Here is a 13,810-nt window from a genome sequence, read left to right on the forward strand (position 1 = left end):
GATGGCATAATTGTGATCAAGATTTTGAACATGCTGCAATATCTATATTTTCAAGGACAGAATGAATTTCTATAATGAAAGCAATCTGCTGTCTAACCTTTTAAGACTCTACCAGTAACTAATAGAATGTAATGTGTGAATGCACCAAAGTTCATACTGTGTATTTTCATTTTTCTAACTTTATTTGCATCTCTTCCTTCACCCATACCATCCTAATTTAGCACCCCTTCATTTCATCAGGGATGATTTCAGAAATCACTTTACACCCATTACCTCTTTTCCCTTTGTTCTCATTTTCTTGCTTACAAATATTATATCAGGTGTCATTTACCTAGGATGCATAACGAATGTTTTCTTGAACTGACGTGTTTATAAAACCATGCATTAAAATAGCCAACCATTGAACTAAAGCCTCATTTTACTCTTCCTTGTTTGAAAATTAAAAAATGAAACTATGAAGATGAACATGGAAATTTATTGTTCAAATACAAGAATTGTAGACATCTGTTGACATCTCCGAATATAAATTTCAATCTCCTTTAGGCTCCATAATCTGACACGTATTTGATAGGTCAGTTTTAATTAGGATGGTTTTCACATATTGATGATTGTTGATGAGTTTACTCGGAAGAGAGGAGGCAGCTGTATAAGCGATTGTTGGTACTGAGAACCATGAGTTGCCTCTCTCTTGCAGGTTAAGAAAAGGACTGTCACGGGCTGACATATCGCTATGCCTGTCTGGAAATTTAGAAGGTTCCACCATCAGTCCAGAATAACTGCTCTGTAATGGAGATTCGATGTGGTTCCGAGAAGTAGATGCAGTTGTAGCAGCAAAGTCCTCAACGTGGCCATTTACTTGAGTGCAGCTGCTCTTTGAGTGCCAATTAAAACTGCTCAACTTTTGTAAAACTTCAGGTTGATCTACCACAATCTGGTCTGTGTGTCTAACTGATATTGCTGATGGGGTAGGTAAGGCACATGGAGATAGGGCACTTGTATTAGCGACTACCTGGCTGGTATGAGGCTTTTGTATGAAAGGCACACTTAAACTTGTGGAGGCTGGAAATGCACTCTCTCCACTCATTTCTGGAAGAAATTCAGAGTTATGATCATCTTTTTTGACACTTGCTTTAGCATGCTTCTTGTTGCCTTGAACTAATGAAGATATTGGAGACACATTGTTAATTCCAACTCTTCTTTGCATTCTTACTAAAAGTTGGGGATGGCCTCTTTTGAAATTTGGATTATAGTAGGTCTGTAACTAAAATCAAAGAATTAAATTATTTAGTTTCTTTATAAACCAAGGTAAAACTGACAAACAAAGCTAAGTTATAAAAACGTATTCCTTTAATGGAACCAAATAAATAACATCAAATCAAATACCCCTGTTGGTAGTTTTAACAGGTAACATGTTAGAAAGAATATGCTCAACTAAAAGTATGTTGTATATATACAGTAAATACCACTTTAGCTTCAGAACTTCTGTCTGGGAGGGGGGTTCATGTTTGGGAACACATGTAAGAATTAAAGATTTTAAAATTAAAAAAATAAAAAACTTAAAAAAAAAAAGGAATGTTTGTTAACATCCAATATTTTAACCTCCAGCTGTTTTCAACTTAAAAAATATAAAACTTTTTCAACAACTTGTTATCTCAAGTTTAAATTCTGTTTTAGCTACATATATGAACATGCTTTCTAGGTCACATGGTTTAATCTGACATGTTGGCAATAAGTGAAAATTTTGGAATACCTTACTCAAAAGAGAGATGTTGTTTTCTTCTTCCAGAAAGACAGGTAGTGAAGCCGATCTTTGAACAGTTTGCCGCTTTTTATGAAATCCATAAAGGTTAAGCTGTCGAATTAAACTTTTCATACTCTTGGTTTCAAATATTCTGAAAGGATCCTTTCTTTCCAAGACTTCTTTCTTAAAGAGTTCTTCATTGATCACTATACATGTGCCTGTGTCATCCCACCAAATAGATACAAACTGATCACTTTCAACTATATTCCAAAGTTTTTGTGGAAATGTGAGTGAAAGAAAATCATTTGTGTCATCTGTTTCAGAGACAGGATATGTGTAGTGTGGCCTTTTGATCACCAGTTCCTCAGACAAAGCCTGAAAAGCATATTCTTCAATCATAGATCTCAAAACTGAGTCCCCAGTTGTATAATCATACAAAGAAGGTCTAATGGAGGCTTCTGAACCAGTGGGTTCATCTTTGGGAGACCCATCTTGAATTTCTGAAGAAATATGTGCCATCTCAGAGAAACATTTCTTCAGATAATTTTCTCATTTGTCTGGTTCAGCTTCAAATTATGTCTGCCTGTCCTGCAGAGAGAAACTCTCGAGACCATCACAGAGGTCCTCCCAGTCAAAAAGCTGTGACATCGCAAAATCACTCGTCTCCTAGCAATCGAAGGTTAGTTGTGACATCACAAAGTCACTGGTCTCCTAGCAATTGAAGGGTAATGTTCAACCACTGTTTACTTCAGCATCAACTTAAAATACAGTCTGTTTACAGAAACAGTAACCAAAACCATGAAGGATGCAAAATCTCTTTACTAAAGAGTTTTTGTTGTTGTTGTTGTTGTTGTTGTTTTTGTTTTTTGGTTGCTTTGTTTGGGATAGCCTTGCTCTTTCTGGCAGTTTGTGGTTCCTCTTTATTGTGGAGGTTCCTCCCTGTGGGTGGGGTTGGACAAGTGGCTTGTCAAGTTTCCTTGTTAGGGAAGTTTGCGTCAGTGTTCTGGTGGGTGGAGCTGCATCTCTTCTCTCTGGAGTGCAGTGAAGTGTCCAGTAGTGAGTTTTGAGATGTCTATGGGTTTGCTGTTTGGGCAGCCTGTATATTGAAGCTCCGGGCTATGTTCCTGTGTAGCTGGAGTATTTGCGTGGTATGTCTTGCTCTGGAACTTACTGGCTCTTGGGTGGTGCTTGGTTTCAATGTAGGTATGGAGGTTTTTGGATGATTTCTTAAAAAATCACAAATTTATTTATTTTAATTGGAGGATAATTACTTTTCATTATTGTATTTGTTTTGCCATGCATTAACATATATCTGCCACAGGTATACACGTGTTCCCCTTCCTGAACCCCTTCCCTCCTCCCAACCCCTGCCATCCCTCTGGGTCATTCCAGTGCACCAGCCCCAAGCATCCAGTATCATGCATTGAACCTGAGCTGGCGACTCATTTCATATATGATATTATACATGTTTCAATGCCATGCTCCCAAGTCATCCCACCCTCTCACTCTCCCACAGGGTCCAAAAGAATGTTCTAGACACCTGTGTCTCTTTTGCTGTCTTGCATACAGGGTTATTGAAAAATCACATCAATAAATCTAGTTTATTTCTGAAATACAAGTGATTTTTCATCCTTCTATACACACATTCTTAATATTCAGTAGTGTTACCCTAGCAGACTTGGTCTACTTGCTTCTGTGCAAAAAAAAAAAAAAAAAATTTATGAACTGACTGGGTTTCAGTGGAGGGGGGGTGGTAAGTGCTTATTGTAGGACTGAGCAAGATGTCTTAGCAGTTGGTGCTTCAAAGATGCAAATCTCCAAATACTTTCAGGGGAAATATTTTAATGCCTGAGCGAGGGTGGAACATGGGGTCTGTGATCAATATTGGGACATTCTACTAATGGCCTATTACTGAGGATATTGGGAGTCCACATCATCGACCATCTAGTTCCAACTAGGTACTTAAATTTCTGCCTGGTTTGGGCTTTAGCATCTCCAAAACTGTTCACAGGATATTGTTCAGAATGTTATTGATGGCCCTTGCTGCTGCTGCTGCTGCTGCTAATTCGCTTCAGTTGTGTCCGATTCTGTGCGACCCCAGAAATGGCAGGCCACCAGGCTCCCCCGTCCCTGGGATTTTCCAGGCAAGAACACTGGGGTGAGTTGTCATTTCCTTCTCCACGATGGCCCTTGAGGAGGGATTAAAGACTCTTGAATTTGCTTAATGGCTGCATCATAATTATTCTCTATTGCTTGATTATTTTCCTTAGTTTCTGTCCTTTCTAGGTTCTCTGATTAAAATTACTTTTGAACATGAGGAGGTCAAAAATTTCCTACCTCTCTCTCTCTCTCTCTCTCTCGATTTCCATGTTTTACAATCTTAAGAAGGGACTGCTTAGTACAAGAAAGGAAAAACAGTCTTGGACTTAGAGCTTGATCATAAATGTGACAGAAAATCTCAGTGCAGGTTCAGTTTCTTTTTCAGGTTTCCCAGCTCTTGGAGTGATTGAGTCAGCAACAACTTTGGCTCTTTCCTGTTGAGATGGAGCATGGAGTTGGAAACAATTCTAAAATCTAAGCTTGGTATCAATAGTTTATGTTATGAAAACATATCTCTCTATTATATCGAACCTGGTCTGGCTATTCATTTGACAAATAATATTACATATGTTTCAATGCCATTATCCCAAATCATCCCACTCTCACCCTCTCTCATAGAATCCAAAAGACTGTTCTATACATCTGTGTCTATTTTGCTATCTCACGTACAGGTTTATCATGACCATCTTTCTAAATTCTACATATAGGCGCTAGTTTACTCTACTGGTATTTTTCTTTCTGGCTAACTTCACTATGTATAATAGGCTTCAGTTTCATCCACCTCACTAGAACTGATTGAAACGTATTCTTTTTATTGGCTGAGTAATACTCCATTGTGTACATGTACCACAGCTTTCTTATCCATTAGTCTGCTGATGGACATCCATCATGCATCCATGTCCTGACTATTACAAATAATGCTGTGATGGATATTGGGGTACACTTGCCTCTTTCAATTCTGATTTCCTTGGTGTGTATGCCCAGCAGCGGGATTTCTGGGTCGTATGACAGTTCTTTTTACAGTTTTTTGTTTGTGTGTGTGTGTGTGTTTGTTTGTTTTTTTAAGAAATCTCCACAGTGTTCTCCATAGTGGCTGTACTAGTTTGCAATCCCACTAACAGTGTAAGAGGGTTCCCTTTTCTCCACACCCTCCCCAGCATTTATTGCTAGTAGACTTTTGGATAGCAGTCATTCTGACTGGCATGGAATGGTACCTCTTTATAGTTTTGATTTGCATTTTTCTGATAATGAGTGATGTTGAGCTGCTTTTTCATATGTTTGTTAGCATTCTGTATGTCATCTTTGGAGAAATGTTTGTTTAGTCCTTTTGCCTTTTTTATCATGGGGTCGTTTATTTTCCTGGAATTGAGGTTCAGGAGTTGCTTTTATATTTTTGAGATTAATTCTTTGTCAGTTGCTTCAGTTCAGTTCAGTTCAGTTCAGTTCAGTTCAGTCGTGTGTGACTTTTTGAGACCCCATAAATTGCAGCACACCAGGACTCCCTGTCCATCACCAACTCCTGGAGTTCAAACAAACTCATGTCCATCAAGTCAGTGATGCCATCCAGCCATCTCATCCTCTGTCGTCCCCTTCTCCTGCCTCCAATCCCTCCAAGCTTCAGAGTTTTTCCAATGAGTCAACTCTTCACATGAGGTGGCCAAAGTACTGGGGTTTCAGCTTTAGCATCATCCTTTCCAAAGAACACCCAGGAATGATCTTCTTTAGAATGGACGGGTTGGACTTCCTTGCAGTCCAAGGGAATTTCAGGAGTCTTTTCCAACACTACAGTTCCAAAACATCAATTCTGCAGTGCTCAGCTTTCTTCACAGTCCAACTCTCATATCCATTCATGACTAGTGGAAAAACCATAGTCTTGACTAGACGGAACTTTGTTGGCAAAATAATGTCTCTGCTTTTGAATATGCTATCTAGGATGGTCATAACTTTCCTTTCATAGGGTAAGCGCCTTTTAATTTCCTGGCCGCAATCAATATCTGCAGTGATTTTGGAGCCCCCCGAAAATAAAATCTGACACTGTTTCCACTGTTTCCCCATCTATTTCCCATGAAATCATGGGACCAGATGCCATGATCTTAGTTTTCTGAATTTTGAGCTTTCAGCCAACATTTTCACTCTCCTCTTTCAGTTTCATCAAGAAGCTTTTTAGTTCCATATCACTTTCTGCCATAAGAGTGGTGTCATCTGCATATGTGAGGTGATTGATATTTCTCCTGGCAGTCTTCATTCCAGCTCGTGCTTCTTCCAGCCCAGCGTTTCTTATCATGTACTCTGCACATAAATTAAACAAGCAGAGTCACAATATACAGCCTTGATGGACTCATTTTCCTATTTGGAACCAGTCTGCAGTTCCATGTCCCGTTCTAACCGTTGCTTCTTGGCCTACATATAGGTTTCTCAAGAGTTCAGGTAGTCCGGTATTCCCATCTCTTTCAGAATTTTCCACAGTTTATTGTGATCCACACAGTCAAAGACTTTGGCATAGTCAATAAAGCAGAAATAGATGTTATTCTGGAACTCTCCTGCTTTGTCAATGATCCAGCTGATGTTGGCATTTTGATCCCTGGTTCCTCTGCCTTTTGTAAAACCTGCTTGAACATCTGAAAGTTCATGGTTCATGTATTACTGAAGCCTGGCTTGGAGAATTTTGAGCATTACTTAACTAGCGTGTGAGATGGATGCAATTGTGCGGTGATTTGAGCATTCTTTAACACTGCCTTTCTTTGGGATTGGAATGAAAACTGACCTTTTCCAGTCCTTTAGCCACTGCTGAGGTTTCCAAACTTGCTGGCATATTGAGTGAAGTACTTTCACAGCATCACTAAAAGGGGACAAAAGCCATAAACAGACATTTCTTTAAAGAAGACGTACAGATGGCTAACAAACACAGGAAATATGCTTAAAATCATTCATCATTAGGGAAACAAAAATTAAAAATTAATGTGTAGTCATATCACACTGTTCAGAGTGGCCATCACCAGAAATTCTACAAGCACGACATCCTGGAGAGAGTGTGGAGAAAAGTTAACCCTAATACACTGTTAGTGGTACCACAAACTGGTACAACCTGTATGCAGAACAGATTGGAGATTCCTTGAGAAACTTGGACTAGAACTGTCATATGACTGAACAACCCCACTTCTTGGCATATAGCCAGAGGGAATTACAATCAAGAGCCACATGTACCCCAGTGTTTATTTCAATTCTCTTTACAAAAGCTATGACATGGAAGTAATCTAGATGCACATCTTCAGATGAAAATATAAGCAAGTTTTGCTACATATCCAAATGGAATATTACTTAGCTAGAGAAAAAACATATATTTGTGTCACTTTTAATGAGGCAGTTCAACCTGCAGCCTATTATTCAGAGTTAAAAAAGAAAGTTAGAAAGAGAGAGGGAAATATTGTTTATTAATGCATATAAATGGGATATAGGAAGACAGTAACAATGATCCTGCATGAAGGCGAGTAAAAAAGATCCACATATAAAGAACATACTCTTACGTCGGAGGGAAAGATGGCGGAGGAATAGGACGGGAAGATCACGTTCTCCCTCACAAATTCCTCAAAAGAACATTTCAACACCGAGCAAACTCCACAAAACAACTTCTGTAGGCTGGCAGAGGACATCAGGCAACCAGAAAAGCAGACCATTGTCTTCAAAAACAGGTAGGAAAAAATATAAGAAACGAAAAAGGAGACAAAGGAGGCGGGGAGGGAGCTCCGTCCCGGGAAGGGAAGCCCGTCCCGGGAAGGGAATTTTAAGAAGAGAGGTTTCCAAACACCAGGAAACACTCTCCCTGCCGAGTCTGTGGCGAGCCTTGGAAACACAGAGGGCAACATAACAGGGAGGAAAAATAGATAAATAATTAAAACCAAGAGATTACAAGCCCACCAGTAACTCCCCCAGCGGAAAAGCAGCACAGACGCCTGCATCCGCCATTGGGAAGTGGGGGCTGGGCAGGGACGCGCGGGAGGCGCGGGCTGCAGAGCTTTGTAAGAATCGGGCAGGAACGCCCCACGCTCCACCAGAACGATCTAACTTGGGCTAGCAAACCAGACTGTGGGATAGCTACCACGCGAAAAGCTCGAACATAAGACACCGCCAGGACCCAGCACAGAACAAAGGACGGAACGGAAAAAGCCGGCTACAGACTATTCCCCGCCGGGGACAGGCAGCCAGAGCTGTAAGGACTGGAAAGGGGCAATTGCAGACCCGGAGAGACTTTACGTACCTAACTGCAAGCAGGCTCCTTTGCTAAGACTTCTGGGGGTGCTGGACAGTCACAGTCTGCCTCACGGGGTGCGCCAGCGGTCCACCCAGAGAGCTGAGCAGCAGCGGCGGAAAAGGTGGCAAGCCGCAGCGATTGCGCTTGCCAAACTCCTGAGCTACTCGGACCTGGGAAGGGCACAAAGCGCAGTCCCAGCCGCATTTGTGCCTCTGAGGGCTGCCGGAGGGCCGAACCTGAGCGGCTTGGACCGGGGAAGTGCACGCAGCCTAGGGCCGGCCCCAGACGGTTCCCGGCTGAGCATCGTAGAGCCGGAGCGGTTTGTGCGCCACGAGGAAGGACAGGTCAAGCTGGGCAGAGATACGGTGTACACACGACAGTGCTATTTGTTTGCAGCATCCCCCCTCCCCACAGCGCGACTGAACTAGTGAGCCTAAAAACCAGCAAACAGAAGAAGTTAAACAGAGGGAACCACCTTGGAAGTGATCCCACACGGCCCATAACATCAAGGAAGAGCCAGATATATTTTTAATTTTTTAATATATTATTCTTTTTTTTTTGCCTTTTGCTTTTTTTTCTTTTTTTTCGAGCTTTTTTTTAAATTGTTAAGTCTTCTATTTCTCCTCTAATTTTTATTTCTATAACCTAGTATTACTATTTTTTTTAAAAAAATACTTTTTTTTTTTTTTTTTAAGGCAAACACCATATATACTCTTTGGATGGTTGTTGGTGTTTTGTTTTGTTTTGTTTTCTTTGTTTGTTTTTTAAAAATTCTTTTTTTTTTTCTTTCTTCCTTTTTCCTTCTGCTTTTCTTTAATATTGTATCTTTGAAAATCCAACCTCTACTCCAGATTTTTAATCTTTGTTGTCAATTTTGTACATTTAAAAACCCAAACTTCACTACCCAAGTTTACCTGAGAGCGAGATTACTGGCTTGTCCACTCTCTCCTCCTCTGGCCTCTCCTTTTTCTCCACCAGGTGGCCTCTGTCTCTTTTCTCCCCCATCTCTTCTCTATCCAACTCTGTGAATCTCTGTGTGTTCCAGACGGTAGAGAACACCTAAGGAACTGGTTACTGGCAGGATTTGTCTCTCTCCTACTCATTCCTCTCTCTTATCCTCCTGGCCACCTCTGTCTACTTCCTCCCTCTCCTCTTCCCCGTATAACTCTGTAAATACCTCTGAGCGGTCCAGACTATAGAGCGCACATAAGGAAGTGACTACTGGCTAGCTTGCTCTCTCCTCTCTTGATCTCACCGCATCTCATTCCAGTTACCTCTAACTACCCCCTCCATCTTCTCTTCTCCTTGTAACTCAGTGAACCTCTCTGAGTGTCCCTCAAGGTGGAGAAACTTTTCATCTTTAACCTAGATGTTTTATCATCGGTGCTGTATAGATGGAGAAGTCTAGAGGCTACTGTGAAAATAAAACTGAAAACCAGAAGCAGGAAGCTTAAACCCAAAGCCTGAAAACATTAGAGAACTCTTGAATTCAGGGAACATTAAGCAATAGGAGCTCATCAAATGCCTTCATACCTACACTGAAACCAAGCTCCACCCAAGGGCCAACAAGTTCCAAAACAAGACATACCACGCAAATTCTCCAGCAACACAGGAACACTCCCCTGAGCCTCAATATACAGGCAGCTCAAAATTATCCGCAAACCTTTATGTTTCATAACCCATTACGGGTCACTCCACTGCACTCCAGAGAGAAGAAACCCAGCTCCACCCACAAAAACTCCAACACAAGCCTCCCTAACCAGGAAACCTTGACAAGCCACTGATAGAATCCCACCCAAAGTGAGGAAGCTCCATAATAAAGAGAACTCCACAAATTATCAGAATATAAAAAGGCCACCCCAAACGCAGCAATATAACCAAGATGAAGAGACAGAGGAATACTCAGCAGGTAAAGGAACAGGAGAGTTGCCCACCAAACCAAAGAAAAGAGGAAGAAGTAGGGAATCTAGCGGAGAAGGAATTCCGAATATTGATAGTGAAAATGATCCAAAATATTGAAATCAAAATGGAAACACAGATAAATAGCCTAGAGACAAGGATTGAGAAGATGCAAGAAAGGTTTAACAAGGACCTAGAAGAAATAAAAAAGAGTCAAAATATAATGAATAACACAATAAATGAGATCAGAAACACTCTGGAGGCAACAAATAGTAGAATAACGGAGGCAGAAGATAGGATTAGTGAAATAGAAGATAGAATGGTAGAAATAAATGAATCAGAGAGGAAACAAGAAAAATGAATTAAAAGAAATGAGGACAATCTCAGAGACCTCCAGGACAATATGAAATGCTCCAACATTCGAATTATAGGATTCCCAGAAGAAGAAGACAGCAAGAAAGATCATGAGAAAATCCTTAAGGAGATAATAGTTGAAAACTTCCCTAAAATGGGGAAGGAAATAATCACCCAAGTCCAAGAAACACAGAGAGTCCCAAATAGGATAAACCCAAGGCGAAACACCCCAAGACACATATTAATCAAATTAACAAAGATCAAACACAAAGAACAAATACTAAAAGCAGCAAGGGAAAAACAACAAATAACACACAAGGGGATTCCAATAAGGATAACAGCTGATCTGTCAATAGAAACTCTTCAGGCCAGGAGGGAATGGCAAGACATACTTAAAGTGATTAAAGACAATAACCTACAGCCCAGATTACTGTACCCAGCAAGGATCTCATTCAAATACGAAGGAGAAATCAAAAGCTTTACAGACAAGCAAAAGCTGAGAGAATTCAGCACCACCAAACCAGCTCTCCAAAAAATTCTAAAGGATATCCTCTAGACAGGAAACACGAAAAGGGTGTATAAACCCGAACCCAAAACAATAAAGTAAATGGCAACGGGATCATACTTATCAATAATTACCTTAAAAGTAAATTGGTTGAACGCCCCAACCAAAAGATAAAGACTGGCCGAATGGATACAAAAACAAGACCCCTCTATATGCTGCTTACAAGAGACCCACCTCAAAACAAGGGACACATACAGACTGAAAGTGAAGGGCTGGAAAAAGATATACCACGCGAATAGAGACCAAAAGAAAGCAGGAGTGGCAATACTCATATCCGATAAAATAGACTTTAAAACAAAGGCTGTGAAAAGAGACAAAGAAGGCCACTACATAATGATCAAAGGAACAATCCAAGAAGAAGATATAACAATTATAAATATATATGCACCCAATATAGGAGCACCACAATATGTAAGACAAATGCTAACAAGTATGAAAGGGGAAATCAACAATAACACAATAATAGTGGGAGACTTTAATACCCCACTCACACCTATGGACAGATCAACTAAACAGAAAATTAACAAAGAAACGCAAACTTTAAATGGTACATTAGACCAGTTAGACCTAATTGATATCTATAGGACATTTCACCCCAAAACAACGAATTTCACCTTTTTTTCAAGTGCTCATGGAATCTTCTCCAGGATAGATCACATCCTGGGCCATAAATCTTAACTTGATAAATTCAAAAAAAAAATCGAAATCATTCCAAGCATCTTTTCTGACCATAATGCATTAAGATTAGATCTCAATTACAGGAGAAAAACTATTAAAAATTCCAACATATGGAGGTTGAACAACACACTTCTGAATAACCAACAAATCACAGAAGAAATTAAAAAAGAAATCAAAATATGCATAGAAACTAATGAAAATGAAAACACAACAACCCAAAACCTGTGGGACACTATAAAAGCAGTGCTAAGAGGAAAGTTCATAGCAATACAGGCATACCTCAAGAAACAAGAAAAAAGTCAAATAAATAACCTAACTCTACAACTAACGCAACTAGAAAAGGAAGAGTTGGAGAACCCCAGAGTTAGTAGAAGGAAAGAAATCTTAAAAATTAGGGCAGAAATAAATGCAAAAGAAACAAAAGAGACCATAGCAAAAATCAACAAAGCCAAAAGCTGGTTCTTTGAAAGGATAAATAAAATTGACAAACTATTAGCCAGACTCATCAAGAAGCAAAGAGAGAAAAATCAAATCAATAAAATTAGAAATGAAAATGGAGAGATCACAACAGACAACACAGAAATACAAAGGATCATAAGAGACTACTATCAGCAGTTGTATGCCAATAAAATGGACAACGTGGAAGAAATGGACAAATTCTTAGAAAAGTACAATTTTCCAAAACTGAACCAGGAAGAAATAGAAAATCTTAACAGACCCATCACAAGCACGGAAATTGATACTGTAATCAGAAATCTTCCAGCAAACAAAAGCCCAGGTCCAGATGGCTTCACAGCTGAATTCTACCAAAAATTTCGAGAAGAGCTAACACCTATCCTACTCAAACTCTTCCAGAAAATTGCAGAGGAAGGTAAACTTCCAAACTCATTCTATGAGGCCACCATCACCCTAATACCAAAACCTGACAAAGATGTCACAAAAAAAGAAAACTACAGGCCAATATCTCTGATGAACATAGATGCAAAAATCCTCAACAAAATTCTAGCAATCAGAATCCAACAACACATTAAAAAGATCATACACCATGACCAAGTGGGCTTTATCCCAGGGATGCAAGGATTCTTCAATATCCGCAAATCAATCAATGTAATTCACCACATTAACAAATTGAAAAATAAAAACCATATGATTATCTCAATAGATGCAGAGAAGGCCTTTGACAAAATTCAACATCCATTTATGATAAAAACTCTCCAGAAAGCAGGAATAGAAGGAACATATCTCAACATAATAAAAGCTATCTATGACAAACCCACAGCAAACATTATCCTCAATGGTGAAAAATTGAAAACATTTCCCCTAAAGTCAGGAACAAGACAAGGGTGTCCACTTTCACCGCTACTATTCAACATAGTTCTGGACGTTTTGGCCACAGCAATCAGAGCAGAAAAAGAAATAAAAGGAATCCAAATTGGAAAAGAAGAAGTAAAACTCTCACTGTTTGCAGATGACATGATCCTCTACATGGAAAACCCTAAAGACTCCACCAGAAAATTACTAGAGCTCATCAATGAATATAGTAAAGTTGCAGCATATAAAATCCACACACAGAAATCCCTTGCATTCCTATACACGAATAATGAGAAAGTAGAAAAAGTAATTAAGGAAACAATTCCATTCACCATTGCAACGAAAAGAATAAAATACTTAGGAATATATCTACCTAAAGAAACTAAAGACCTATATATAAAAACTATAAAATACTGATGAAAGAAATCAAAGAGGACACTAATAGATGGAGAAATATACCATGTTCATGGATTGGAAGAATCAATATAGTGAAAATGAGTATACTACCCAAAGCAATTTACAAATTCAATGCAATCCCTATCAAGCTACCAGCCACATTTTTCACAGAACTAGAACAAATCATTTCAAGATTTGTATGGAAATACAAAACACCTCGAATAGCCAAAGCAATCTTGAGAAAGAAGAATGGAACTGGAGGAATCAACTTGCCTGACTTCAGGCTCTACTACAAAGCCACAGTCATCAAGACAGTATGGTACTGGCACAAAGACAGACATATAGATCAATGGAACAAAATAGAAAGCCCAGAGATAAATCCACACACATATGGACACCTTATCTTTGACAAAGGAGGCAAGAATATACAATGGAGTAAAGACAATCTCTTTAACAAGTGGTGCTGGGAAAACTGGTCAACCACTTGTAAAAGAATGAAACTAGATCACTTTCTAAC

General features: G+C 39.5%; 1 protein-coding gene across 1 annotated transcript; it reads right to left on the reverse strand.

Annotated features, from left to right (window-relative positions):
* Positions 1–529: 529 nt before the first annotated feature.
* Positions 530–2,260, reverse strand: LOC132658992 (heat shock transcription factor, Y-linked-like). The gene is made up of 2 exons (XM_060408509.1): positions 1,751–2,260; positions 530–1,261 (listed from the first exon to the last, which is right to left on the reverse strand). The coding sequence occupies exons 1-2, from the start codon at positions 2,258–2,260 to the stop codon at positions 530–532; spliced, it is 1,242 nt and encodes a 413-aa protein (XP_060264492.1).
* Between the last annotated feature and the right edge of the window lie 11,550 nt (positions 2,261–13,810).

This window comes from Ovis aries, chromosome Y (genome assembly GCF_016772045.2).
Source record: "Ovis aries strain OAR_USU_Benz2616 breed Rambouillet chromosome Y, ARS-UI_Ramb_v3.0, whole genome shotgun sequence".
NCBI lineage: Eukaryota > Metazoa > Chordata > Mammalia > Artiodactyla > Bovidae > Ovis > Ovis aries.

What these genes read in the sequence shown, in the direction of transcription:
- LOC132658992 (XM_060408509.1), bottom strand. Translation starts at nt 2,260, where the DNA reads ATGGCACATATTTCTTCAGAAATTCAAGATGGGTCTCCCAAAGATGAA. An exon ending in ACATCTCTCTTTTGAGTAAG is followed by an intron (nt 1,262 to 1,750) that starts GTATTCCAAAAT and finishes CTTTGATTTTAG; the next exon opens with TTACAGACCTACTATAATCC.